Here is a 27,947-nt window from a genome sequence, read left to right as displayed (position 1 = left end):
CCTACGGCCGCGGCGGCGGCGGCGGCGGGCGGCGCCCGGGCGGCCGCTGCGGGGCCCGAGGGCTGCGTGCCCCCGCCCCGCCCGCGCCTGCCCCGCCGTGCCCGGGCCGGGCGGCGGCTCCGCGCCGCGGCGGCTCCGCGCCCGCCGGCATCGGCATCCCCGCCGCCGCCGCCGCCGGGGCCCTGAGTGGCGGCGGCGCTGGCCACTGGCGGCGGGCGGAGGGCGGGGCCGGCGGTGCCGATTGGCGGCGGCGGCGCGGAGCTGTCGCGGCTGCCGGTGCTGCCGGGCCCCGCCGCCCCCGGCCCAGCCGCTCCGCGCAGCGCGGAGAGGGAGCGACGACCCGCCGTGCCGCTGCGCTGCAGCGGGGCGCTGCGCGGCCCTTCGTTCCCCCTTTTTAAATATATATTTTTTATTAGAATTGTTAAAAAATATTTTCCGAGGCCCCGCGCCGGAGCCCGCCGCAGCCCGGCGGTGCTGACCGGGCAGCGGGGCCGTCCCGCCGCGGCCGAGGCTCCGCCGCCGCTTTGCCTCAGTGTGGGCCAGGGCTCCGCCGGCCGCGCTCCACCGCCTGCCGCTCCCAATGCCCGCTCCGCGCTTTCCTGTACCCCCCCACCCCGCTGGCCGGGCTGACGGCGGGGGGGCTCCCGGAGAAGGCTCGGTAGCGGCGGGAGGGCGGCCCGGCCACGGGAGCCCCGCCGAACTACAATTCCCAGAAGACACTGCGGCGCCGCTGGACTACAGCTCCCGGCGTGCCCCGCGCGGCGCGCAGCCTCCCTGCGCGGGTGAACTACAACTTCCGGCATGCCCCGCTGCCGGGGTCCGCCCGCCCGCCTCCCCTTTGCCCCGCGGCGCCCCGATAAAGGTTCCGCGCAGCGCGCAGCGCGGCTTGCTGAGGCGCTGCCCCTAAGGAGGAAGGTGGCGGCGGGGGTAGGGGAGGCGGGAGGGGTGGGGGGGGGAGAAAGGAGGAAAGCCGGGCCGCCGGGGGTGCGCCCTTCCCTCCGGGAGGGCGGAGAGACCGGGAGCGGCAGCCTGGCAGGGGCTGAGTGTCCCCCGCGGTGGGGAGGGGATAGCGGAACGGACCCGGAGGCCATGGAGGGCGAAGGGGCCCCTTCGTGGCGGGGTCCCGGCGGGGTGATCCGCGAACTGTGTCGTTCCTTCGGCCACTACAACCGGCACCTGGCGCGGTTGCAGCACAACCTACGCGAGACCAAGAAGTTCTTCCGCGACGTCAAGTACTCCCACGGGCACCCCTTCACCTCGGCGGCCGCTGGCGAGGGCCTCCCCGCTGGGGCTGGGGACGGGGCCCCCCGGGACAGCCCCGCGCCCGGCGGTGAGAGAGGGACGGGGGGGCTCGGGCAGGGCCTGCGGTGGGCGGGGAGGCCTGTGGTTAGGGGGTATGTGGGGGGAAACGGGGGGCTCTGGTGGGGGGAGGGCTGTGGGGTGAGCTGTGGGCAGCGAGGGTGGCGGCTTATGGGGGTTGGGGTGCAGGTGGGAGGTGAGGGGTGGGCTGTGGAGAGTGAGGGGTGCAGCTGGGGGGGTGAGGGGTTGCTGTTGAGAGGCTGGAGGGGCTGTAATGGGGGGTTGGGTGGGCTGCAGGGTGGGGGTGTGCATAGGGGGGGAGCTGGGGTGCCTTTGTGGGGCGAAGTGCCAGGGGATGAGTGGGTGATGGGGGCTGTTGGGCCCCTCTACCCATCTCCCAAGCCCCCACCCTGAGGCTCCCAGCCCCCCGCAGGGTGGGGTTTAGGGGGATGCAGCATCTGGGGAGGGGTGTGTGGTGTGGGGCTGGTGTGCCTGTGGTGGGGCTCTGGGGGTTAGAGATGGGCCTCATTCATCGGCTGTGCCCTCATCTGTCACTGCTGACAGACGTCACTGCTGGTGGGAGCCCTCCTGCCACGTGCAGAACTTTGTCTTTCCATGAGACTGTCTTGTGAGAAGACTTTAGCGTGACATCAAATATTTATAAAGATCTTTATTCATTACCAAATGGCTCATGAGTCATCTCTGTTGGCTACTTGTCCAAGATGCTTGTCTATGCTTGTCTTAAGCTTACAATTGTTTTGAAAATTGAAGTATTGTTGGGCTCTTCTGGCAGAATGTGTATAAAAAAAAAGTGTTCTGCTGTATTTGGTCCGGCTGAAATGGAGTTAAATTTCCCCGCAGCAGGCCTAGTAGTGCCGTGCTTTGTATTGTTAGCTAGAAGGGTGTTGATAACACACCTTGGCTACTGCTGAGAGGTGCTCACACGGCATCAAGGCTGTGTCTCCAACATTCCCTCCTCCCCAGTAAACTGGGGGTGGGTAAGATCTTGAGAGGGGATGTAGCCAGGACAGCTGGCCCCAACTAACCATATGATATCTGCTCAGCAATAAAAGCTAAGAGAAAGGAGGAGGGGGGGCATTTGTTATGATATTTGTCTTCTGGAGCAATCGCTACGTGTGTTGAAGCCTTACTTCCCGGGAAGTGGCTGCTGATGTGGAGAATAAATCTTCCATTTTCCTTTGCTTCCTGTGCATGGCCCTTGCTTTGTTAAACTGCCTTTATCTGGACCCATGAGGTTTTTTCCCATCTTATGTTCTCCCACCCCCACCCCCCCCTTCTGAGGAGCAGGGTGAAAGAGCATCTTGGTGGGTGCCTGGCATCCAGCCAAGATCAACCCACCCCATCCATGTAAACCGTCAGAATAGAACTGAGTAGTGTTGTAAAAGCACAATGTCTCTGTTTCCATCTTTCTGTCACTTCAAAAAGCAGGAACCAGTTGTTTTCACTCATTCTCTGCAGGTCTCAATGGTGTTCGAATGGTAGCGCCCCACTGGAGTTGCTCTTCTGTTTGGTTACTTCTTGCAAAACATTGCTAGTCAAATAGCAGTTGTCTTTAAAAGTCTGCTTGTAGGGCTTGGTAGGCATGTGCGCATCATTAATTAAATACTCCTAACAAAGGATACAGATTTGACCAAATATCTTGCCTATTGTTTCTAATACAGAGCACCTGTAACCTTTTTTCTTTGTTTTGTTTTGTTTTTCGGTTTTGTTTCTTCAAACACCTTGACCCAGTTTGACTTTACTGCTAAATGTGTTACCAGCTGGCACTTAAGTATCAGGGCTTGAAGGAAAGGCTGGCTGCTTTAGAGCTTGTTCATCTAAACACTAATAACAGTGTAGACTCTTGGTTCAGGATTTCGGACTGCAGAGGTTGTATAACATCTGCTGTTCTTACAAATAAAACTTAAATCAGTAGCTTGCAAACTGGTGAAGCGGTGACACGTCTCAGGTGGGGCACGGAGCAAGTTAGTCAAGCTGTGCCGTGTTAGAAAGTGGGAGGTTATGGTGGCAGTCTGGAGGGGAGTGCGGAAAGAGGAATGGGGGGGATGAAGAGCAGGAATTGGTAAAAAAAAAAAAAAGGCTGGCAGTTTTCTTCAACAAGCTAAGTGCAAAATAACTGTGAATCAATGATTATTATTTTTTGAAGATATGGGAAGACACAAGCCTTTGCCTGAAACCCAGAGCCTCGGTGTTGCTTGTTACCTTTGTGCCTGAATAATCACCATTGGACAGAGCTGCTTGCTTCTGTAAAATGTTAGATGTATTATGCGTTTCCAGTACTCTCTGAAACTCAGTGGCTGGTAATAAAGCTTTTTCCCCCCTGTGTAACAAGGGGAAACTATTTTAGGTTTAACAGTTAAGTTTACGTTAAAGTCAGAGGCTTTAAGGAGCACGGTTCTCACTGACTTCAGAACCACTTTTTCATAGAATCTGCCCTACAGGTGGTGTCAAAGTGAGAGGAATTTTGACCAAACAGTTCTGCAGACTTCTTGATATGCTCTGCAGTGTGCTGAAGCATGAATGCTAATGTCTTGTGAAATACAAAGGAACTGCGAAGTGATACGGACAGGATACTTACTGCCTATGGTTGAAGTGGAAAAATAAACTGTGAAAGTAAATTCAGATGTCTTGGAAACAAAACAAATGTGAAGAGGTTTGCTTTTGGGACACCTGTGAAGCTCGTGTAACAACAGAGAAAGGTAACTGCTCTTCAGATCGACACAACTCAAGCAACCTAAAGCAGACTGGGTTACTCTGTCCAAGACCAGATCCTAACTGTTTGCTAAGCTGAGTAGTAGCAGCTGACCTTTCAGGTAAGCTGTGTCAGTCAGGGTTGAGCACTTGAAGGAGCAAATGTATACTTGCTTTTACATCCCACCCTCCTCTGCTTAGGAGAATGGCAGGCAAGATTTGTCAATAAAGGGTTGCTGTTGACCAAATGTTCCCTCTGTGGCCTTAGTACCAGGACTTACACCTCATAGTAAGAGAAGGAAAATAAATTAAATGGAAAAAAATGATTGCCTTCAGGCTACTGTTTATGAGGGGAGAAAGTCTTGTTTGTACTATCTGCGTTTCTGAAGCACTCAACAAAATACTGTCTGTTCTCTTAGTCTGCTTTGTCATGAATAGGCTTTTAAGAATGATTTGTTAAAAGTCTTGTGACAATCCTGTACCTTTAGCCTGCGCAGGTCCAGCAGCTTCTTGGTGCTGTTAGCTAGCTTGTTTTGTACTGACTTCCTGTGAAAAGAAAGTATTAAGGACTCAGTAGCAGATTTCACTAAAATGTGTAAAGGAAAAAACCCCAGCAACCATGCTTTCTACTAATTGTAGTTTTCTTCATTCTGTGCTTGAAAAAATTTGAACTCTTTGACCTAGGAACTGGAGGTTTTTTGATATTTCTTTTGCCTTATTTCAGAGATTTCTGTAAACTGAGCTGTACCTCTTGCACAGATATTCACAGCATCTCCAGAGCTTTGGTCAGCAGATGTGGTGTTATCTTAATGAGGGTGTGCTGGGGGTAAAGCCCTGGGCTTGGTAGCCTAATGACTCCATACATAAATGTGTTTTGTAGGGGATGAGTGTATTAACCAGAGGGTTTGGGAGCGTTTTCATCCTGACGCTGTATTGACTGAGGGTATATATCCTAGTTAAAATGTGACTGCTCTGCCCATATTGCTGTGATCCTTCAATGGTTAGGGCTCCTATTGTGCTCTAAGGTACGTCAACGTAAGAAGATGGGTTTTAAGACTAGATAATGTGTGGGGAGGTGGTTGGGAAGGTCCTTGTGAAACAACTCCTCAAACAGATGGGAGGAGGCACTTGCTAACAAGCTTCAAGTTAAGCAGAAGATGAAGCTTTTGGTTCTGCAGCCTGGGAGCTGCTAAGGATGTAACAGCTGCTCCTGGAGGAACTGCTTGTGTTGGTATATTGATTAGTTGCATGTGTTCTCCTGGAATTAACACCATTGTGCTGATAGGTGTGTGCTGGGGTGGAACTAAAACTTGATTTATATAACGGTTGATCTTAAGTCTTGTAGTGGCCAAAGCACGCTGCAGGTCATTGCCAGCACCACAGTAAGGATTTTTATGGAAGGTATTGGTATTTGTAATAAGAAGTATGAGGGTCTGGCCTTATTTAGGCACTATTGTCTGCATGTATTATGGAAAATGGAACAGAAGGATGAGACTGGAAGTGTAGTTGGCCTTCCTTGGAAAGGGGATGAGTAAACGCTTAAGGCTTCTCTAGATTCTGTAAATTTAACCTAAGGTTCTTCTGCCAAGTGTTTGAATTTTGACATGAGCCTTGGTGAGAGACGTCCTTGTTCTTGGACAGGCCTCCTTTTATCAAAAGATGCTTAATAGGATGCACATGCTTAAGGACTCTCCCTGCAGCCATTTTTTTGAAGTGTTTATCACATGTCTCCAAATGATACAGTCTATGGGTACAGGACATAGCACCAGCTAAAATCTTTGGCAAAAGTCCTGTCACAAACAGGAGCTGCTCATATAGGTACAGGAATGTTGCTATATCTCATCAGTAAGCAAGTTCTAAATGTACTTTTTTTAGGTACTGCAGGAAGTCATATTCCTCTCAACTTGAATTCTTCATGTTCACGTTAGTGGCATCACCTGTTAAGTACTGTATGAGTATTTTTGCCCTGTGTCTTATTCTGATGTGCAGAGATAGTAATTTACGTTCTGCAGCGCAGAATACGAGCAGTAGCTCCATCTCTTTGCAACTCGCTTGAGGTTTGGGACATTGAGGTCACTCTAAGGGATCCAGTGATAGATGATATACACAGGGTTGAAACCGTTGCTGTGACCTGGGTGCATTGATGGTACGCTGGGTTAGTTGTGATATGGCTGAATTTTGGTGCTGGTCCCAGGTTTGTACTTCATGTACATGGAATATCGCAGTGTGACATAATGTTAAATAACGTTAAATGTAACTGCTTCATGACGGATAACGCTTGTAGTAAACTTGTTGAATAAATACTGATCCCAAGGAGGTAGTGTGCATAAAAAGATGAAAGGCGTTTTTAAAGATGCAATATTTGTAGATCTATTCGGTGCTTTAATATTTCAGCTGAGCTGCTGCATTTCAGTCATTTTGTGCTGGCATGAAGTACCCGTAAATAGAGAGGCCAGCCGTAACAGGGAGAGGGTTGCAGTCTGCCTTTTTCAAAAGCCTGTGCAGAGAAGACTTTGTGGCCTGTACACCACTCCACAAATTGCTTTTTTCATGCTTGGTAGCTGAAAAGCGAGCTTGAATTCCAGTTGAAGTTTCATAGACATAACAAGATCAAAGAAATTATTTATCTTGTAGACAGAGGCTTAAATGTGCCATTTGTGGCGTTTTGCTGATTTTTATCGTTTGTGAGCTGCTAGTCAGATTCTGCGCTTCAGTCATTTGATGTGGCCGCTCTGCTGTGACTGCGGGTCTTGAAAGGCTTGTTTAAGAAACAGTTATGAAGAGTCACACTTCAAGAAGTGATGTCACCCTCCAGCTTTTCCAAACTGTTGGTTTATGGGTGTCAGTGTCTGGGGCTGTGTGGGGCGGAGGTGCCGGAGGTCAGCACTGAGAGGGTTTCTTTGTAGTGTTGCATGAGATGGAAGGACTCCTCTGATGGAGAGAACTCCTCCAGCAGTCTTCTTTCCAGACTGCATGTTTGAAGGCAAGGTAAATCTTAGGTAATATGTTAAAAAAGCCTTAAACTGGGTCTAAGACACAGCCAACTACACATGGTGTTGCTCCCAGTTTGAATGATTTTAATTAAAATAGAGGAACGGCATGCTATCAGAATAAGGACTAGAATAGCTGTTGTGTTACCTTTAATTTGGTTAGTAGTGTTGAGGTTCATCTCGTATATGAAAGTATCTTGTTTTCTTAGGGCTTGAAATGCTGAAACAATTTTGGATGCCAGAACATGAGTCATTAAGAGAATTTTAATAGCCCTGGTGAAACCTTCCCCAACAAAATCACTGCTTCTCTGCTGGATTGTATTTGAGCCTGTCTTTAAACTATTGTTCTTGTCAGTTTGCCTGATATCAGGGCAATTGTACTCGTTTATAGCTTTCAGATTTGGCAATTCTTCTGAGGACTGGTGTCTCCATTTATCACGTTATTCCTGGGTGCCGTCTGCCTTTGGATCTGGGAACATGGGCTAGCTCCGGCTGTGGTGGAACCTGAGCTGTTTTGTACTCCAGGGGATTGTACTGAAGTGCAACAGATGGGGAATTTGTTTGTCTCCATTTTTTTTTTTTGTTGTACTACCAGAATTATTCTGTTGCTATGCATAAGGTAACACAAAGCTTCTTAGACTTCAGCTTAGATGACAGAGTGTGGGAAAAGCTGTATTTAGGATTTGTAAAAGAATACAGAAGCTAAATTCAGTACTGAGATTGAATTAATGTAGTAAGGCAAATGCAAGGAGTTGCAGCATCATGGACTAAGAATTGGGAGGGCCTGGTTAGTGGGATGGTACAACGAATGCTTCAGATGGAAGATGGGTAAGGAGCATGATTACAGGGAGTCCTGCTACTCTGAAGAAGATCCAGATGTTGAGGAATTTCCTTTTGCAGCTTAAATCTTACTCTTAAAATTAATAAGAATATCTGGGAAACGGATCCTATTTAGTTCAGCTATATAGGTTAGGAAAGATGTGTGCTGTTAGTGCGATCGAAGGAGTGAAGCTGTTTCTCACTGTGTTTTAGGCTGCGCTAGGAACCTTCTGGCTGCTAGCAAGGAGTGTCTTCCCTTGGGCTCAGCTCTATCCAGGCTGGTGAAAGTGTGACAGTTTCTTTAGGTGCTGTGATTGTGTCTCTGTCGTAGGGAATTGCTGGCAGAGGCTGTTAGTTCTGCTACCGTGTCTCAGCAAACTTCATCTTGTCATCTGCTTCACGTGGAGAAGCAATTTTGCAAGAATACCTTTCCCTGGGGCTGGAAAGGAGGTTTTGCTACTTTCGTGTCAGTCATCCTAGACTTTGGTCAACAAGCTTGTGCAGTAATACTCTTGGGATTTGGTAGATGCAAAGTATTTGACATTAAGTGCGTGGGTGGAACTGTCACGGATTCATAGTAGACTGAATTTATTCTGATATGTGACAAGAACGTTCTGTACAGCCAAGTCATCAAAACTTGGGAAGGGTTAGCCTTGGTGACGCATTGGGCCACTGTTCCAACCCAAGGCAAAATTAGCCCTTCGGTTGTTTCAAGCTTGACAACTCTTTCCTTTTGACTTTTAGGACCTACCATTAGCCTTCCATCAACCTGCTGAAGAGAGCTCTGTGTAAATATTTCCCAGTGAAATAGGTGGGGAGAACAGTAACAGATTGTCTTAATGGCTTTTTGATAATCAACCTACTGTGGACCTCTGTGTTGGTGCAGTAGAAATGCTGAGTTGCTGACACTAGTTTCAGGATACATAAGCAAATTCTTGGAGCTATGTGGGCTTCTTGGCGGGCTGCGGGGCAGCAATGGCTGAACTTCTGCGTTCAGCTGGCTTAGAGATACAAGACTTATTGTTCAGCCAACCTGTTCTAATGCAGTCTGTCCTCAATTTCAGGGCAGAATTTCATTTCCTTCCCCCGCCATGAGGAAGAGCATCTCCAGCGGACTGTGAGCTGGCACCCTTGCCTTCTGATTCTTGGCCAGAACTGTAATGCCAAATGCCAGTTACTCAACATACTGCTGGGTGAGAAGCTGCTCCCTACCACCAAAATCAGCAATGAGGAGAATTGTAAGAGGCGACGGATCCGTTTCACGCACGGGACACAAACACGGGTTAGCCTAGCGCTGCCTGAGCAGTACGAACTGGTCCATATGATGGCAGCCCACCGAAGGCACTGGGACACAATACCAGAGGAAGACTTAGAAATTCACGGGGACAGTGAAGATCCTGCTCACCGGATAGCAGAGCTGGAGGTCATGCTGCCATACTCACTACTAAAGGTAACTAGGTGTCCATGTACCATCATTGTGGTGAACTTAAGATGTCATGTTTATAGTCCCTAATAAAGCTAATGGTGTAGACTCTCAAGCATAGGAACTTTTTTTGAGAATCTAGAAGTCTGGTCTTACGTTTCAATGTTGACTTTTAGCATTGTCGTTCCTCTGTGATACTAGTTGCCATCCATCTCAGGAGCCATGCTTACTCAGATGTAATTCCAGGTGTTTTTGAAAATTTTACTCCAGTTTCAAGGTCATTCAGAGTTAGCTTTGCTGTCTGATAGTAGCTAGAAGCTGTCGTACAAGGATATGCACTTTATCTTCATCCTGAAGAGCTTGTCAGAAAATAAAACTTCTGAATTCCAACATCTGATGAAATGACCTGACTTCATTTGAGGGTGACTTTTTTATTTTTCTGTGGTGTCAGTGGAAAGTGAAGGTGTTAAGAACAAGAAGGTGAGAGTCTGTTCTTGGTGCTGTTTCTAAAATTGGTGGTATCTTGCTTTGTGACTTTCTTTTTAGTTGTCCATAAAATGTGTTCCTGTTCTGTGAGTTGCCGTTTGGTGTTTAGCAGTTATCTGTAAAGGTGAGGGCTGTATTTCATAGCTTTTTATAGTTTCCATAAGCTTTCATTGCATTTCATAACTTATATTGAGCCTTTGTTATTGCAGTATAGTACTTCTGCAGCGTTGTTTGGCAGTCAGGTATCTGGAATAGATAATTCTTAAATATAAATTGCTTAAGTGCAAAGAATATGATCTGTTTTCACATGAGTAAGAGTATGAGCTTCACAGCTGAACAAAAAAATAGCAAGCTAATTTTTTTCTGGACTTAAGAATCAAGACATGATTGTAAATAGGCAGAAAATGGAGACCCAGTCTACCTTCATCAGTGTGAAGTAAGTTTTACCAACCTAGTCTGTAGCTAAATGGAAGCCTAATTGAGGTCAGCCAAGGCAGCGCTGTTGTAGTGCATTCGTGGCTTCCAGTGCCCACTGAAAGAGAACAGAAGGGCCATGTTTGTATAAACTGTATGTGGGGCATCCACTCCTTTCCCAATGAGCACCGGATCAGCCGCTGGTGCTGCGAAGGAAATGCCTGTTCTGGATTTTCTGCTTTTAAAATCCTGCCTTGCTATGCATAAAAGAGTATTTAGCTTTACATTTATTTTACTCGGTTACATTTTTATATGGGGCAGTTCAGACACACTGCAGTTTACAGCCCTCTTTCAGATTTCTCACGTGCGTGACAAAGATCTCTCTGTCTAGCTTTGGTTATATTTAGGACACTTAGATGAAAACAGCTACTCAGATTAATTTGAAAAGGGTTGGTGAAATAAAAGGCTCTTCCAATAGAAGGAGAGGGAGGGTGAATCACAGCTAGCTTCAGATTGATTCAAAGGATTCCTTACATGAATTCATGGAGCTAAAAGAAGAGCAATATTTTTTTTTTAAGGCTGATAGGAGAACATAATGCATTTTAGCAGGCAGCTTGGCTAGGGACAGCTTCCCCTTAAATTACAGGAGTGTGATCTCCTGTTGAGACCCCTGTAGGTCTTCTTCCACCCTTCTAGCTGATGTGCGTTCTCCAGCTCTGCTCAGCATACACCAAGACAGCAAAGTTTATTTGCAAGTCATGGACGCTGTGTCTGTAACTAATGGAGTATCTATCTGGAGCGGTAACGGACGAGTGGTTTTGAACATCGTCCAAAGTTGCATGTCTGTGGAACTACTCTGAAGGATTTTCTGCTTTTTCTGAACTTGTGAAACAAAATTAGAGGTCTAACAGCAATTGCGTGCTTGATGATAATGTGATACTCAGTACAAACCTTAAGGATTTAGATTTGCCCAGGAACCAAATAATTTGGAGGAGCTCAGCACATTTTGGGCAGAGGGGGAGGAAAATCAGTCTGTTACCTAGAATCCCTGTATTTTGATCTGTTTTTCTCCCAACAGCCCAGTGCTTAATTTAGTACTGTGTTTCATGATAACCTTACATTCTAGATACTCAAGACACTCCTAGTGTTTGAAAAAACATTTGCGGCTTCTTATTGTGGACTTGAACAGTTATGGGAGATGAAAAGGATTTCTGTTGGAAATCATATTTATTCCCTACAGTCAGACACTTATCTGCCAGTGGGCTGCCATCAAAGGAGCTGTCAGTGATTTCAGGATGTGGGGAATGCTGTGCAGCTTTTTAAGCCTGAGAGCATCTCTTAACAAGAGACTTAATTGCACAGGCTGGCTTGGCCACCTAAATTACATGCTGCTGTCTTGTGCAAGCACTTCATGCTGAATCATGCTTCTTGGTGCAGGTACTTGTTTGCTAAATCCAAACTCATTAGCCTTTACTCCAGTAAAGAAAGGCCAAGTTATTTGTAAGTTCAACAGTATCTAAATATTAACTAAACTACTTCTTTTACTTGGAGATTAATTCAATAGAAGTATAGAATATACCACTTTTTAACACTGAAAACTGCCTGTGGAGCACCCTGAGGTGTTTTTTTTTATTTTTTTAGTCTGATATGCAGGATGGAACCATGCTTGGTTTTTTGTGTTACTGAGTGATTCTTAATCAAGACTTGTTTCACAGAAAAGGGGGTGAGGAGGAGGAAGCCAAAAATTTCATTTGAATGGTTGGCTGCCATGAGAACACTACCTTGTGGTAATAGGTATGTGAACTTACTTCATTATTTTAAAATGCAAAATATCAGGGAAGGAGAAACTTTGGCAAAGCTGCTGTATTCCTTGGGGATCACTGTGCACAGGAATGCATCTAGGTCATGGGGAATAATCCATCTAGCCAGATGGATTATTAGATTTATAGTGGGAGTAAACAGTTGGCTCTTTCCCTAAATCTTATCAGTTGTCCCTGGAAGCCAAAGTGGACTTCTCTGAAGTATTGGTTTTCATCTGGATGGTACAGCTGAATGGGAGGAGGGCAGCAGGGCTGAAAGTTTCCTTTTTCAAGCCTTTGTGTTGCTTTATGCTTCATGCGACTTTGAGTCTCGGGCTGAAAAGTTTTAGCCAAGGCTTGTAGGGAGAGGAAAATTCTCATTTCATTCAAGTGAATGAAGAAATACGAGATGGTTCTATGAGCTCTAACAGAAGAATTGAAGTAGTTTGGGTTTATTGTTGTCTTCAGGTGCTATAGCAGTGATTCAGGTCATATGAATTAGTAGTTGTTGCAAGTAGCAAAGAATGTGGTTAAGTACCTATTGGGTGGTTATTTTAATGTACCTCCTGCTTAAAATTTGGAAGAATGTGCCCTGATCACTTTCGTGAGTGTTTTTAATGTTTGGTTGTGGCACTGATATAGAATACTGAAAAGCTTTCCCATGGATTGAGATGCTTTCCCCTCCACATAGCATCAGTTCACTTCGGGGTATGCTGAGGTGCATCAAATACCTGAAGTCATTGTCATCTGGCCTTTATGCTGGCATAACTGAGGGTAGAAGATACTGAAAGTGCTAGCACCATGAAATTATTCTTCCACCCATGTGAAAGCTGTTCTCTATTTCTAGTTTTGCTGGCTTAGTGATATACCTTTCACAGGGGAAGAGTTCATGGTTAGAAAAAGAGCTTTGCTTCCCAGACCGTGCTGCGTGTGTACATCTCAAAGGCTTTCTTGGGCTGGCCCTTCCAGCCAAGGTAAAATGATTCCCTGATGAAGTGGGGGTCAAAGTCATTGCACAAAATCAAAGCACTTATGGTCGGTAAAGGACAGCCGCGTTTGCTGGAGATCAGAGATGTAGTTCAGGTTTCTTACCTGGGATTCTCTCTAGATAAGGGTTACTGAATTTCTGACTCTGATCCCCATGAAAACAGAAGAAACCAGCAAGGTTTTGGAAAAACTGGGGGGGAGTGTGTGTAAAATAATAATTAAAAAAAAAAATCAAGTAGAATCTAGGGGTATATATGTACCTCAGATTAGTAGGGAGGCAATGAAATTAGCTCACATATGTAACAAACACAGTAACTGTCAGACTTCAGTGATTCACAGACTATTCTTGGAAGGTAGAGTATTAAAATTGGCTTAGAAAAAGACTGAGCTGGGCCTTCAGTCTTAATCTGCTTGGTAGGAGTTTGGGTAAAAATCTGAATAAATTGGGTTAGCTTCCCAGCACCTCAGTTAAATAAGCAAACAGTGATTAAACTGCTCGAAGCCTAGCAAAATAGGACAAGGTCCTCTTGGGATGTAGCAAATAAATAGTTTTTGACTGATTTGGAAATGAGGAATTATCTGTTGACTTGGTAGAATGGCACACTTCAGTGGTCCCTGGGTGCATTTAGTGAGACTCCACTTGTCTTACTGTAGGTCAAGACCTACTTGATCCTTGATTTTAATTTTTCTTCTGGATACGGGATGCAGTGGCCATCCTGGCATTGTAACTCTGAATCCATAGATGAGTACGTTGTGTGTCTGCATGGTATTCTCTTTAAACTGCCTTTTTTGTATTGCTGTTGACAGCACCTGTGCATCGTATTTTAAGTAGAAGAGCTGTAACTCTGATATGTGTACCTGATGTTCAGATTGCTAAGTGGGAAGCTTTGATATTTTAAAAAGGGTCTTTTAGTGAAGGAAGAAAGGAATGAAGTTACTTGACAGCAATTTCATGCTTACAGCTCTGTCAGAAATGTTCAAGTGTGTTTATAGCGGTGTGACCTTGTGAGAACCAGCTTAAAAATGTTAGGAATCCAGAGTGAGTCATAGGTATTCCCCATATAGGAAGACCTGATCCCTAATAGTATGAAGCTGCATAGATGGTGCTTAAACTTCTGTAGGTCACTTTTTTTATTAAAAAAAAAAAAAGGCAGCGGTGGGCAAGAAATGTGCTAATGCTCTTTGGAAAGCCTGAGAGGCCTCTATGGAAACAGAAGGACCAGTTGCTCATGCTGTGTTCGGTTGTCTGTGTTGGTTTTCTCCCTGTCTCCTAGAGACAGCACTGGCTTCCTCCTTTGTTTACAGTCGCTGGCGTGAGTCATCTGTCCTGGTGAATATTGCAGCACTGCACATCCCATTCTGCTCAACCTCCTGTGCATCAGGCAGGTCGGAGTTCAGCGCCGGGGAGTCCCATGGTGGTAACGACTTCCCCTTAGCTCTGAGAGTGGTTGGGAGATGTGGTCAAGTCTTCCATTTTTCTGATGGAGAAAAATAATTGAAGAATTCTTAATTATCACCCTCTGGTGTGAGTTGGGAAGATGGCACTTAAATTCTCTTTTTCAGTTCAAAACCTTTGACATCTTATTTCCTTATTTTAATAGAGTGCTACATGCAGTTCTAAAACTTGCATGTCCAAAGGTGAATCTTGTCTCCTTGGAAAGGAAGGCAGCAGGTTTCAGGACTGACCCTTTTTAGTAGCGTTACTAAGAAGTGATGTCAGTGGGAGCAAATGACCGAAGCAGTGAAACTGTGCAGTGAGGAAATAAGTAAATGAAACAAATCTCTTAGCTTTTGCTTGAATTTGAAGGAAGTCATAACTAAGCTTGGCACAACCATCTGTTCTTCCTCATCTGTCCTTTGACTGTGAACTCTTTGGAATCTGTTACTGTGCTGCCTTTGTCTTGGCAGTAGTGGGTAGCGTAGTACTTTCAACCATTGTAGATTACACTGAAAGCCAACAGCATGGATATCTCCTCCAAGAGCTGCAGATCTAGTAAACGTCCATGGGAAGGGTTGTTGCAAAATGGGGCAGCTGTAAGCTGGAGAACGACAGCTACTCAGCAGTAGCACTTCCCTAGGAAACTTGTTCCAAGTCGTGTTCTGAACCAGGCTAAAACTCAAAGGCACTTGGTGCAAAATAAGAGTGCTGGAGTCAGCGGGCACTAATCCATGTCTGGCTGCATCCCTGCGAGAGGGCTGGTGTCATCAGCCCTGCAGGTAGGCTCTATGCTAAAGTGTGATGCTGCGTGTGAGATTCCATAACTGTTCTAAAGGGTTTGAACACTTATGGTTTTGCATGTTGTGAATGAATTACAGTGCATTTTTGCATATATCAATTTTTAAAAGGATCTGTACTAATATATTTTTTTACTACCTCACTTGCCAGGAAGTGGATGTTGTAGTAGCACCATGTCGTGGATTCCAGTCTGCTGAAGCCACCTTGGGAGACTACGTGAACCAAGTGTTGCCTGTTGTCATCTTTGCCATCAGTGAGGCTGAACTTTCCTCATCGGATGAGAATGAACTGCGCGAAATCAAAGAGAAATTCGCTTTGCCCATTTTCTTCTTCAAAGTGCCAGAGTCTGGGGTTGACCTGATCTCTCCCAAAAAACCTGATAATGAAAAGTCCTCCCTTTACTGCCAGCTGATGGACTTGGAATACCTGAGCACCAACCACTGCAGCTGCGGGGCACCTGCTCCTGATGCTGATGCCCAGAGCATGCTGGTGGAGCAGTTTGAGAAGCTCCGTCTCCTAAGCACTTTTTCCAGGCAGGTGCTTCAGAAGCATCTTGTGGAAGCAGCTACCAGTTTAAATGAGGTGCACTGCCGCTGCCTGAACATATTCATCAATCAGGCTTTCGACATGCAGCGAGACCTGCAAATCACCCCCAAGAGGCTGGAGTATACCCGTAAGAAGGAGAATGAGCTCTATGAGTCTCTGATGAACATTGCCAACCGCAAACAAGAGGAGATGAAGGACATGATCATAGAGACTCTTGGCAATATGAAAGAGGAGCTCTTGGAGGATGCTGCTAATATGGAATTCAAAGGTAAGTACTGGCAGGAGAGTCATGGGAAAAAAGAAGTTAGGGTCTTTAAAGGAGAGTGACAGAGTAACGTTTGCCATCTGCTAAGGGATGGTTGAATGGCAGTCTAGACAACTGACTTTGCAAGAAAATTCAGAACTAATAAACAAAGGGTTTTTCTGTAGTACCTCCTGGGTAAAAAGCACTATCCTTAAATGAGAGGCCTGAAGACCTTATGTTGTGGTTTCTTATAAATCAGAAGCTTTTTTTTTTTGCCCCCAGAGCTTACTGCACAGTCCTGTGTCAGGGTATTTTACCTCTCTGCTTTAATGCCCTGTTCTGCTGAAGAAAACTCTCTCAGCTTTGCCTCAGTAGGTGTGTTGAGACTTGGGAATAGATCTGTTCTAAGAAAAAAAGCTCTTTGAGTTTTAGTGATGAAGGCTTGATTTGTACTTTCTGCTCTACTTCTTTGAGAGATGTTTGCGTAAGACTTCTGGGTACAGAACCTCCTAAAATGAAATCCTTCTGGGGAGGTAAGATTCTCCTTTAAAAAAAAAAAAAATTAATCAACATAGTGCTCCTGAGCCTACGCTTGCATTTAGTATGTTGGTTTTTAGTGGGAAATGTAAGAATTCTCACTACATCTTCTAGTATACCAGAACTTTAGGAACACACAAGCTGGAAGTGTGTGGAATGATGTGTAACTGCGAAGGGTGAGAGGCTATCCAAATTTTGGCTGCAGGAATACAAGGTCTGTCATAAACATCAAAGTGAAGATTTGTAGGTTGATACTCCACAGCTGTTTTCTCCTCTGCTTGCTAAGCAGAGGTTTACTGTAACAGTAATTTCCATTCTCAGGAAATGCAGTTCGCTGGGCTGTTTGGGATAGATTTTTCTATTTAAAATAAAATCAGAAATTACTGTTGGTTTAGAAGAAATTATTTTTTGTGAATTGAGTGCTTTTCTGAGGCATGAGAAGGGCCAAAACTAGACAATTTCGTGTCTCGACTGACTTCCTCTCAATTTCAAACTGGAGTGTTATTTCCTGGGATGAAGTGGAGAAATGATGGGTTATGTTTAATCCTGTATGTTGGGATCTGGATCTTTTTGCTTCTGCAGGTGGGAAGTGGGTAAGGTCTTTCTTGAAATGTTTGCTTTGTAGTGCCTGTACAAAATGTAGTGCTCATAAAGAACTTGGTTATGTTGCAACATAACCTATTTGCATGCTGCAGAAAACCCCAACAAACTAGCATATGCTAACAGTGTAGCAAGTGTTAATTCCACCTGTTCAGGGCTGCTATTGCTTCATTGTCAGGATAGGTAATAATTCCTGTATTCTCTCTGTGCCACTCTTTACTTGGAGCGCTGCAGTGTCTGAGTTCAGGATTCTGTATGCGCAGGAGTATGTTTAGGGGCAGCACAAGATAAAACACCTGCAGGAAATGTGTGTATGTTTACTTGCACAGCAAATACACTTAGTGTAGCATCTTTTGAAGTAATATCCTAAAAGAAGGAAGGTGTTATTTTGAGGAGCTAATGCCATCTGCTGATCGGTGGATTTGTTTTAAGTAGGCTAGACTGTTGTTGGCCAAAATCCAGAGACAAGGTCTTCATCTTCTGGTAGTAATGTAGTATTGCTCAGAGTGGTTACAGTACGTGAGCAGTGGTTGCCTAGTGTTTGTTTGAAAATGCCAAGCGGTAATCAACCTTCTCGAGGTACCTGGAAAAAAATTTCATGTAACCACTGTGGCTGTTATAGCACTTTCTTCATAATGTTCATCATTCAGCAGTGTTTGTGGATCACAGCGTGACCTGGAAGAATTTCCTGGTCTGTACTTCAGTCAGCTTTGTGCTTTGGCCCTCGAATTTTTGAGATGATAGTTGACTTGGCACCACTGTACCACTGTAAACCTGTAGGAGCTACTCAGTGATTGTATAGAGTCCATCAGGCGTTAAGAGCAGAGTATCCTGTGAATGCAAACAGCAGCAAATAGAAGCAAACATCAGATTATTTTCCACTTTGTTCAGATGTGATTTCTAGCTTCCCTGGAATTGGGAGTAACCAGGTGTTGTGTGTTCCTGGAGCTACTCTAATGCTTTAGTACCTTCTATCACAGAATACCAAACTACTTAAGATCCCCAAGTAGGACTGGGTTTGGGACCTCATGTAAAACTGGGATTTTGTAGCATTAGACTTGCAGACCGGCGAGGGTTTTTTGTATGACTTTAGAAACACTGTTGGTATCAGTTTATATCATCTGGGCCTGAAGTAACGTACCTCTGAAGGAGCAAAATAGTGAAAGAACATTTGGAGGAGAAGCTGGCCGGACTGGGGCTGTGCTGCAGCTCCTTTGCAAAACACTCCAAGCGGCTCTTGGTAGCTGTTCTTTGCAACAATGATATATTGAATACAAAAGACTCCTCTTTCTTTTCTTTTGTACAGATATCATAATTCCTGAGAATGGGGAACCTGTTAGTTCCAAGGACATCAAGTGTTGTATTAAGCAAATTCAGGAACTGATTATTTCTAGATTAAACCAAGCAGTTGCCAACAAGTTAATTAGTTCAGTGGACTATCTGCGCGAGAGCTTTGTAGGGACTCTGGAGAGATGTCTGAAGAGCCTGGAGGAGTCTTGGGAGGTTTCAGTACATCCTGCAAGGAGTTTGGAGAAGTCAAAGGATGCTTCTGTACACATCACAAGCAATTATCTCAAACAGGTATGGTGGCTTAAATGGCTGTCTAGAATATTCTTAATAATTGCCTTTATCCTGATCCAACAAGGGTGGTAGGAGACTGAGATGCTCAGTGAAATTAGAGGAACACAGCTCTGGAGTATGGGTGGATCTGGTGTCATTAAGGGGGGGTGCTAAAACAGGGGAACAGTCACTTAAAGGCCTAGTACCTACCTTTCCTAAATCTGTATATAATAGTCAATTACAGCCTAGAAACCTCTATGAGCTTAACACAATAAATGAATTGAGCCAAGCGAATCATGGAGTGTCCTGTGTGGTGCCCGTTTTTCATTTTCAGAGGGTCTAGTAAATTCTATAGTGACTATAACTTGTCAAGTTCCCATAGTTTCATCTTTCCCCTGCTTTCCAGATACTAAATGCAGCATATCATGTTGAAGTTACTTTCCACTCTGGCTCAACAGTAACCAGGATGCTGTGGGAACAGATCAAACAGGTATGGGCATCTTTGTCATTTATTTCTATTACGTGTCACTGTATAGTGAAGTGTTTTTAAAGCCAAAAATAATGTGAATACTCACAGCTGCTCTCTAAATTTTGACTCTGGGCACATGCATTAGAAAGCTGTTGCTTCCTCACTCAGCACTGAGGCTGTGTGTATGGTTTATTCCTGGTGGTACCAACATTTAATTTAAAGCAAATAGCTCTTCAGTGTTTTCTTTCTGTTCTGAAACCGCAAAGGAATGATGATCAGCATTTTGAAACTCTTGCTGTTTATGTTTTGGGTAACTGGTTATTTATTTGGGTTTGGGGGTTTCTTATGGTTCTTTTTGTTTGTTTTGCAACATATTTTGATTCAGGTCAATTCACTCTTCTTCCTCCAGAGCAGACCAGATTTCCTCAGGTCTTTTGTTTTAAATTTCTGACTGTTAAAGCATTCATCTTTCTCAAGTTCCTGCTCTGAGCTGTTGATGACCTTTACTGCCTTCTCCCTGTTGAGATTCCTTGTATGGATGGGCGAGAGGAGTATGAGTTTTTTCCCAAATAGATGCAGTGCAGACTGAGTGGTAACAAACCTTCAGGTTCCTCCTTCAGCCTGGGGGAAGGATCCAGACTGGGTGTGCAGCAGCTGGATCGCTGTGGCTTGTAATGAAGGGTAGGGTAGGGCAGGGCACCTTGATCACCCAGCAAACTAAGGGAAGTGGCACATAGTGACACCTAGGATTTCTGCACCTTAACAGCCAGTCCATCCAGCAAAAAGCTGCTTCACTGTAGCTTTCACCAGTTTAGGAACATCTCTGGGTTACTGCTCATGCTGCCTGTTCTTTCAGCCTCCAAGCTGCACCGCAACTGTGTGGTTTTCCTTGTGGTGGCTGTCTAGCTACGTACGTTCTGGGTCAGATGTGAAAGGATGGCTGGCTTGTAGGAATGAACTGAGCAGATATTTAGAAAAATGAAACCTCTTATTGTGTGTGTGTACAACAATATTGTGATAGCAATTAAATTGTTATTAGTTACTGTAAGGTAATTATTTAGCCCAATTCTATGTGAAGATGGTGCATTATTACAAGGTGTCTAACCAGTCTGAGTAAACTGACTGACCCTTTGCTGCTTTTAGTGCTAGTGCCTTAATTCTGTTTCCTGTTTTACTAGATAATCCAGCGGATTACATGGGTCAGCCCACCTGCCATCACCAGTGACTGGAAGAGGAAAGTTGCTCAGGATGCTATCGAGAGCCTCAGTGCATCCAAGTTAGCCAAGAGCATCTGCAGCCAGTTCCGGACCAGGCTAAACAGTTCCCATGAGGCTTTTGCAGCTTCTCTGCGCCAGGTGAGCATGTGCAGCTGTTAAGGAGGTCTTATTTTGTACCTTGGCACTTAATGGAAAAAGAATTTTTAACTGCAGGGATAGCTAGAAGAGCAGCTCGTGCAGTTAATGCTGCCATTCTGTAGGTGGAGGTGGCAGAGCTGATGTGAATGCCCTAATTATGAGGTCCTGTTTTTAAACTAGGCATGCTTTAAGTAGGATCTCTACTCAATTGTGTAAGGACCTTCAACCTCATTACAACTAGAGCTTCAAACCAGGCAGGATTATGGTGTATATATGTGAAATCTCTTGTAGTTAGAAGATGGCCATTCTGGCAGGCTGGAGAAAACAGAAGACCTATGGCTGAAGGTGCGGAAGGATCATGCTCCTCGACTAGCACGACTCTCGCTGGAGAGCAGGTCCCTGCAGGATGTGCTGTTACATGGTGAGCATTGTGCTCGATGTTCTCTTTATTGTGTTCTGCTCCCTCCTTCTGAAGCAGTCAGTGGGTGTAAAGGAGTGGGAGGGGTGTTTTGCTTTTCACTCAGCTACTTCAGTGAGCCTCCATCTGATGCATACTGAGTACCTTGAATTGTGCAGCTGCTGGCCTGTGAAAAGCTCTGGGCTGCCAGCCTGATAGTGTACAGGAAGAAATAAACATGTTTTAATGTCTGACTAAATGGATGTTGTGCCTTGCAGGCAAACCAAAGTTGGGCCGTGAGCTGGGCCGAGGACAGTATGGCGTGGTCTATCTGTGTGACAGCTGGGGAGGGCATTTCCCATGTGCACTGAAATCTGTTGTTCCTCCAGATGAGAAGCACTGGAATGACCTTGCACTTGAGTTTCACTATATGAGGTATGTGTATTGTAAACGCTTTTCTTGTTCCATGTGGATCTCTTCAGCTTCACCGCTGCAAATAAACGCTGTTTGCATAGGCAGAACTTTGCTTGCTCTAGTTCTACTCTGCAATCGGTGACTTGACCTCATGTAATGCTAACTGCAACTTCTTGCTTACAAAAGCAAGACAGGTTGCCAGTGCCGCTGCAGAAATCTGACAGGCACGGAATAACAGGCAGATGTTCCTGTCTTACTCTGATTCTCTGGTGTCTGTGCTGTTCAGATGCTTGCTATTCTGCAGCATGAATGTCATGGTTTAGTCCCAGCTGGTAACTAAGTACCACGCAGCCACTCACTCACTCCCTCATCACCCAGAGGGATGGGGAGGAGAATTGGAAAGGAATGTAAAACTCGGGGGTTGATATCAGAACAACTTGATAAATAAAATAAACCTGAAAGAACAATAATAATAGTGATAATAGCAGTTATAATGAAAAAGGAGAAGGGGAGAGGAATAAAATTTGAAGGGAAGGGAGGAAAGAAAACAAGTGATGCGTAATACAATTGCTCACCACCTGCTGGCTGATACCCAGCCAGTTCCAGAGCAATGATCTGCAGGCCCCGGTCAGCCCCCCCCAGTTTGTGTACTGAGCATGCCATCCCATGGTATGGAATACCTCTCCTGGCTAGTTCAGATCAGCTGTCCTGGCTGCGTCCTCTCCCAATTTCTTGTGTCCCTCCAGCCTTCTTGCTGGCAAGGCCTGAGAAACTAAAAAGTCCTCGACTTAGTGTAAACATTACCTAGCAACAACTAAAACCATCAGTCTGCTATTGGCATTGTTCTCACACCAAATCCAAACCACAGCACTGCACCAGCTACTAAGAAGAAAATTAACTCTATTCCAGCTGAAACCAGAACAGTAAATTAGAATTAATAGGGCATGATAGTAAACAGTCCTTCTCACCTTATTTTTGGTGTTGAATCATCCCTCCTCTCCCAATCGGTCATTGTTCTGTCTGAATTGACAGAGGAAAATGATGGGTCTGCAGTGCAGAAACCAGCTTGGTTTTGGTAAACAGCTGCAGGCAGGTGCTGCAGTACAGACAGCTGAAATATAGTACCAAAAAAAAAAAAAATACTCTAAACTTTATTAGGCTTTCTTGAGTTTAATTGGATCAGACAGCTGTATGCTGTAATGACACCCTGGGGGGGTGCTGTGAATTTTTACTGTACGGCACCTGGTACAGGTGTATCTTACTCTTGGGCTAAAGCTGCAGCTGTTGGGAGTTTTTCCTTTACAAGGTGAGGCTTGGCCTGTTGGGAAGGATAGAAAAATGACCAGCTTTCTGTGCTGAACTCTCTCCAGGTCTCTGCAGACACATGAGCGCCTTGTACATCTCCACGGTTCTGTGATAGATTATGGCTATGGAGGAGGCTCCAGCATTGCTGTCTTACTGATAATGGAACGGTTGCACAGAGACCTCTATACAGGACTAAAGGTAACAATCTGTATGTGTGTATACACTTTTTTATATATATGTTAAAAAAAATTCCACATCTAAGTATCTGTTTTTCTGTAAAACAAAGCTTTAATTGCTTAATTTTGCTTACTCTTAGTCAAAAACACCAAAAAGTTACTTCCATTTGTAGGAATTAAACCTGTGTTTGTTTATTCTTCAGGCTGGGCTAGAATTAGAAACACGATTGCAGATTGCCTTGGATGTAGTTGAAGGAATCCGTTATCTTCACAGTCAAGGACTTGTGCACCGGGATATCAAACTTAAAAATGTCTTGGTAAGGAAAACTTTTGCATCTGGCTAATCCTGGAGTCTTATGAGGCCCTTTTAGTGGGAGCGAGGAGTATATTTTAAGTGAAGTTATAGCTTTATTCATAGAGGATCTTTTCACTTGTGGTATTGGTAGTCACGACTAGCCTTGCAGTTGAGGTTTCCCTAACTCATTTTTCAGGCAGAAAGCCTAGGGGAAAGGGAGCAGTAGAGTGACTCTTCTCTTGCAGGTAGAGTGCTTGAGCTACAAGTAGGACTTCCAGTTCCCAGTTCTACTAAATCCCAACCACACCTTCTATGTAGAAGACAAGTGAAGGCATGTCTTGTTACTGAGCTTAACTAGGTACGTGTCCAAGAGCAGTCGAACAATCAGAAGCTTACTCAAGAACAAATGCCCAACCCTTCAAATGTAAACAGTTTAAAAGCTTAATACTGGAAAACAATACTAAAACTGAGGAGTATGGTTATCAGCTGCCTGTGTACGAATTCTTCTACAGCTTGACAAAAAGAATCGAGCCAAAATCACTGACTTGGGGTTCTGCAAACCAGAAGCCATGATGTCTGGCAGTATTGTAGGCACACCCATTCATATGGCTCCTGAGCTCTTTACAGGTATGCTCGTTTATTGAATCCACTACTGTCCTGCTCTGGCTTGAATTTTGAAAGCCATTACTTTGAATTAATATCTCAACTTGCTTACGAAGGAAAAATAATAAAAAGAACAAACACAAAGCCCCCAAAAAACGGAATACTACCTGCTTACAATGCATGCTGTATATTTTTTCCTGTATTTTAAGTGTCAGTTTAAAATCTTTGCTTGCTTGAAAGAGAACTGTGGGATTCGTAAGCTTTGCTGAAGTGCTTAATACTCTTGCAATTCGCAATTTAAATTATTGGTTGTTAAGAAGCTGGAAATGCTTGGCTTTCATAGGCAAATACTTCAGAAAGGATCCTGGAATTTCCAAGCTGTTACTAACGTGTGGAGTGTGTTGAAATTCACTGTGTGTTGTGCTTCTGGCAGGCACACTAAGCTTTTTTTTTTCTGAGCAAGCACCTTACAGTCACGCTTAAGAGGTCCACCTGTCAGAATCCTTTTGGTCAATCTGAGATGCTGTCCCTGCTTTGACAAGATTGCCATCAAACTGAAGCAACCCTAGGTGTGTTTAATTTGGCAAATATTATTCAGGTGGTTTTTGCTACCAACAGTGAAATTGTTGACTAGCAGGCTAGACCTTGCCCTTAGCGGCCAGCGTTGCCTTAGCCCTTTTGCACTTATCCTGTGCAGTGATCCATGAACCTCAGCTTGGGAACTGCTGGCACAGATTAAGTGTATAAATCCTCTGAGAATTGGAAGGCTTTAATTTTTAACCCTCCACCTTTGGCAATGACTGCTGATGTGTTGCTAGGCTTCACACGAGTCTTGCCTTCTGGCAACGAAGTTGTGGTTTTAATTTGAGGAAGCAGAACACCAAAATTAGTTCTCAAACTGCTCAGTTTCCAGTTACAAAGATGTTGCCTGCCCTGCTGATTGAATGTATTTTTGTCACAGGAAAGTATGATAACTCAGTGGATGTTTATGCATTTGGCATTCTGTTTTGGTACATTTGTTCGGGACATGTGAAGTTACCAGAGGCTTTCGAGAGATGTGCAAGCAAAGATCACCTCTGGAACAACGTTAGAAGAGGTATAAATGGCTTATTTGAACTCAGTTTGTTGATAATTTATGCAGAAGTAAAATTTGAGGAGACTACAAATGCGGTTTTATCCTGTTGTAACTGAAAGGTAAAAACCCAAGTCGTATAGCTTCTTTGACAGTTTAAAGAGTAACACTTAACTAGTTAAACTTTGACACATTATGCTGAAACTAAAATTAGCAGGGATAAAAAAAAGGCTTTCAGTTAACAGTGTGTTTGCCATAGTGTCACAGGAACTGTGCTAGCACACTGCTTAAACCTTGCAAAGCAGCACAACACTTATTATATAAACCAGACCCCAGAACCAGCCAGGCATGATCCCCTAAAGAATGTTTAATCCTTTGCAATTTCTGGAAGCCGTGGTGATCTGTACATTCAGATGCTAAATACACAGCACGCTGAGGAAGCTGGATGCTGAGTAAAACACTGTTGATAGTTGTTCCCCAAAATACAAACTTACTGCTATGCCTGCATTAGGTTTAGCGTAGAACTGTGTTTTGGGGTAGCTTAATCCTTCGTGCTGTGTCATGGTATCAGAATGCTCTGCTCCTTTGTGTTCTTAGCTCCTGTCCATATAAACTTTCCCCTTCTCATGTGAAAAAGATTAACTTAGATAAGTGAGTCCTGTATTTGGTCAGAAGGCTGGACTTGCTGCTTGTTCTGATGTTGAACTTGCTCCCAAAGGCACTGTTATGTGCGGGTGGAATGGGAGGTCTCCTTACAGGGGAGGGTGTTCATTCTGCTCCCAAATAGTTGCAAAGAGGAGGCTCTGGTGAAACGAAATGTGTTGGCCATCCTCTGGAAGTGTGCATGATCTCCTGAGTGACTTCAGCAGTGCTCCCAAAGATGTCTCGGAAGCACTGCTGAAACGTAAGCCTTTATCGAGAGCAGTAGACTCCAGATGGTCCCCTTCGGTGACTTCAGCCTGCACCAAAGCCATAAGCATCAGAAAAAGCTTCTCTGAGATCTGCGGTGTACTGGTGGTAAGCAGGTCCCTCTCCATTTTCCAGGAGTTCGCCCGGAGCGACTTCCAGTGTTCGATGAGGAGTGCTGGCAGCTGATGGAAGCCTGCTGGGATGGAGACTCCTCCCAGCGCCCTCTCTTGGGGATTGTTCAACCGATGCTGCAGGGGATCATGGACAGGCTCTGCAAGTCGAGCTCTGAGCACCCACATAAAGGGTTGGATGACTCTACTTGAAAAGGAAGCACAGAAGAATTTTTAATTGTGGGAGAATTCTGAACCCCTGACTCTGCAGATGGCTTCTTCAGATGTAGCTCTTTGTGGCTAATATGAGTGGGAGAGGTAATAGCTACCAGAAGATTGCTCGGAGGGGTGAGACCTCGGGGATGTTCCATCTTGAATAGCGGCCAGAGAAATCTCCCCATTGATGCTAGTGACCCCACAGCAGCTTTTATTATGGAGTTGTGCAAATAAGATAGAAAATCCATGCCCTTGAACTAAAAGGGATTTTTTTTTTTGCCAATCCCACACAAATACCAATCAAAGAAAAGCCTCGTGTGTGTGTCAGGTAGCATCTGTGTTGCCAGGAGTTGATCACGACAGTCTTTACTCGGTACAGTAAAAACTCGTCCCGTTACCCAGTGGTCCTAGGTGGCCTTTGGTCCACACATCACTATCCCAATCTCACTTCCTGATTGGCACCAATTGCAGTGTGGTTGGAGAGGAAAGAGAAAGCAGAGACTCTAGGCTAGAAAGTGTGTAGGAGCTAGAGCATATATCTGTATCAGCTTCATGCAACACTGAAAATGTTTACATTGACAGGAGCAAAGCTTCCATGTTTTACCTAAGGGGATTTATCTACTGTTTCACTGCAGTGTGAATACCCCAAGTTATAAGCTATTTATCTCTTATGTACCCTTCACCTCTTCTGTAAACAAGCTCTTTTTTCTGGTAATTTTGCTTCATAATAGTTATTTGAATGGCTGAAGAAACCTGACCTTTCTTTTACAGTCTTCTGGTAAAATGGAAGACTGCTCTTGCATATTGTAATACCAAAACAAAGTCATTACGACTAATGACTGTCCATGGGGAAAATGCCAATTCATTTTAATTACATGTGGGGTTTGAATTAGTTGTAAAGGCAATGACAGTTTTAAATTCTGCTACGAGAGACATTTTTAAAAATAAGGTTTCTTCAGCTTTTTTTTTTAAGGTCACATGCTTGGTGAGGGCATACTCGAGGGAAAACGGGTCATTCATTCTTCTTCAGTAGCTGTGTGTTGTGGCTGTGTCAGTTCATCTGCTGGCTTCACTCTGGGATCTCTGATTTGGCTGTGTCAAAAAGAATAAAAAATGGGGTGGAGGGGAATCCTTCACAAGGAAGGTATGGGCTGGGGGGGGTCCTGCTGCCCTTCCCAGGAGGGCTGCCTCTGAAAATAATATCCTTGCCCCTCGCCTTCTGCATTTCTGGGGCAAGGTTGGTTATCTTCATGTAGCTAACGTGTACAGGGTGGAGGCTGAAATAGAAAATGCACCTCCTTTACTACCTGAGGAAATACTGAGTTGGCAAGTTCTCCCTGGGTTTACTGTTCCTCCCAGCTGCCGAGGATGGGCACGCAATGGCTTTGTTTCCCAGGAAGGCTAGCATGCTGCATCCAGAGTAGCCTAGGCATGTGGAATTACTACACCTTGTTGCTGGAATCTATTGGCTAGTACACAGCAAAATTACAACTGATAGTCTGCCTGTTAAACAGCTTGAACAAAGGAAAGGGATACATAACCCTGCAGTATTAGTTTAGTTTAAATCTTCCTTTCTTTGTGCAATAAACAGAATTAATGCGCTTTTTTTATATATATATATAAAAAAGACTTTTTTTACTTACCTGCACGTGTGGGCATTTTTCTGGTCTGTGATGGCATTAACAGGATGGTTCTATACAGACACAGGCTCGCCAGCTGCTCCAGCCAAGTGCAGCATCCAAGAACCACATGCGCAGCAGGACAAATACTTTTCCCAAGTAGAATCGTTAAGGTGTTTCACTGCCGCGGTGCACACTCGTGCCACCAATGACACTAACAGTATTAACTCTGTTCTATTGTGCATGGTGGTTAGTAACCTTATTTAAAACTAGGAGAGTCAAGGTCAGTCTCTTGCAGTTCATAGAGGTAGCTTGTGTAAATAATAAATGTATGAATAAAATTTAAATCTCTGTA

At 44.7% G+C, this 27,947-nt stretch overlaps 1 protein-coding gene and 1 long non-coding RNA gene across 3 annotated transcripts; one reads left to right on the top strand and one right to left on the bottom strand.

Moving 5' to 3' along the window:
• Positions 1-956: 956 nt before the first annotated feature.
• Positions 957-27,947, top strand: DSTYK (dual serine/threonine and tyrosine protein kinase). 2 transcript variants are annotated; one of them, XM_055728174.1, is made up of 13 exons: positions 957-1,330; positions 8,885-9,270; positions 15,316-15,979; positions 18,399-18,673; positions 19,059-19,142; positions 20,300-20,476; positions 20,768-20,897; positions 21,152-21,308; positions 22,658-22,790; positions 22,972-23,085; positions 23,576-23,690; positions 24,628-24,762; positions 25,783-27,947. In XM_055728174.1, exons 1-13 carry the CDS (start codon positions 1,090-1,092, stop codon positions 25,968-25,970), a joined length of 2,799 nt encoding a protein of 932 aa, XP_055584149.1. In that variant the 5' UTR covers positions 957-1,089; the 3' UTR covers positions 25,971-27,947. The 2 variants fall into 2 exon arrangements, with proteins under 2 accessions (XP_055584149.1, XP_055584150.1); XM_055728175.1 differs by lacking the exons at positions 23,576-23,690; positions 24,628-24,762; positions 25,783-27,947 and adding an exon at positions 23,309-23,568.
• LOC129737487 (uncharacterized) lies at positions 25,091-26,225 on the bottom strand. Its single transcript, XR_008735393.1, has 2 exons — positions 26,087-26,225; positions 25,091-25,965 (listed from the first exon to the last, which is right to left on the bottom strand). It is a non-coding gene; the product is annotated as an uncharacterized LOC129737487 (long non-coding RNA).

Source organism: Falco cherrug, chromosome 16, assembly GCF_023634085.1.
Source record: "Falco cherrug isolate bFalChe1 chromosome 16, bFalChe1.pri, whole genome shotgun sequence".
In the NCBI taxonomy this organism is placed as follows: Eukaryota; Metazoa; Chordata; class Aves; order Falconiformes; family Falconidae; genus Falco; species Falco cherrug.
The sequence above is the reverse complement of the archived record's forward strand: the minus strand, read 5'-3'. Positions and strand labels throughout refer to the sequence as shown.

Bases quoted from the DNA above. Each gene is read 5' to 3' on its own strand.
- DSTYK (XM_055728174.1), top strand. From the start codon at position 1,090: ATGGAGGGCGAAGGGGCCCCTTCGTGGCGGGGTCCCGGCGGGGTGATC. The intron at 19,143-20,299 runs GTATGGGCATCT...CTGTTTTACTAG, and splicing joins TGTGGGAACAGATCAAACAG to ATAATCCAGCGGATTACATG. The intron at 24,763-25,782 runs GTATAAATGGCT...TCCATTTTCCAG, and splicing joins CTGGAACAACGTTAGAAGAG to GAGTTCGCCCGGAGCGACTT.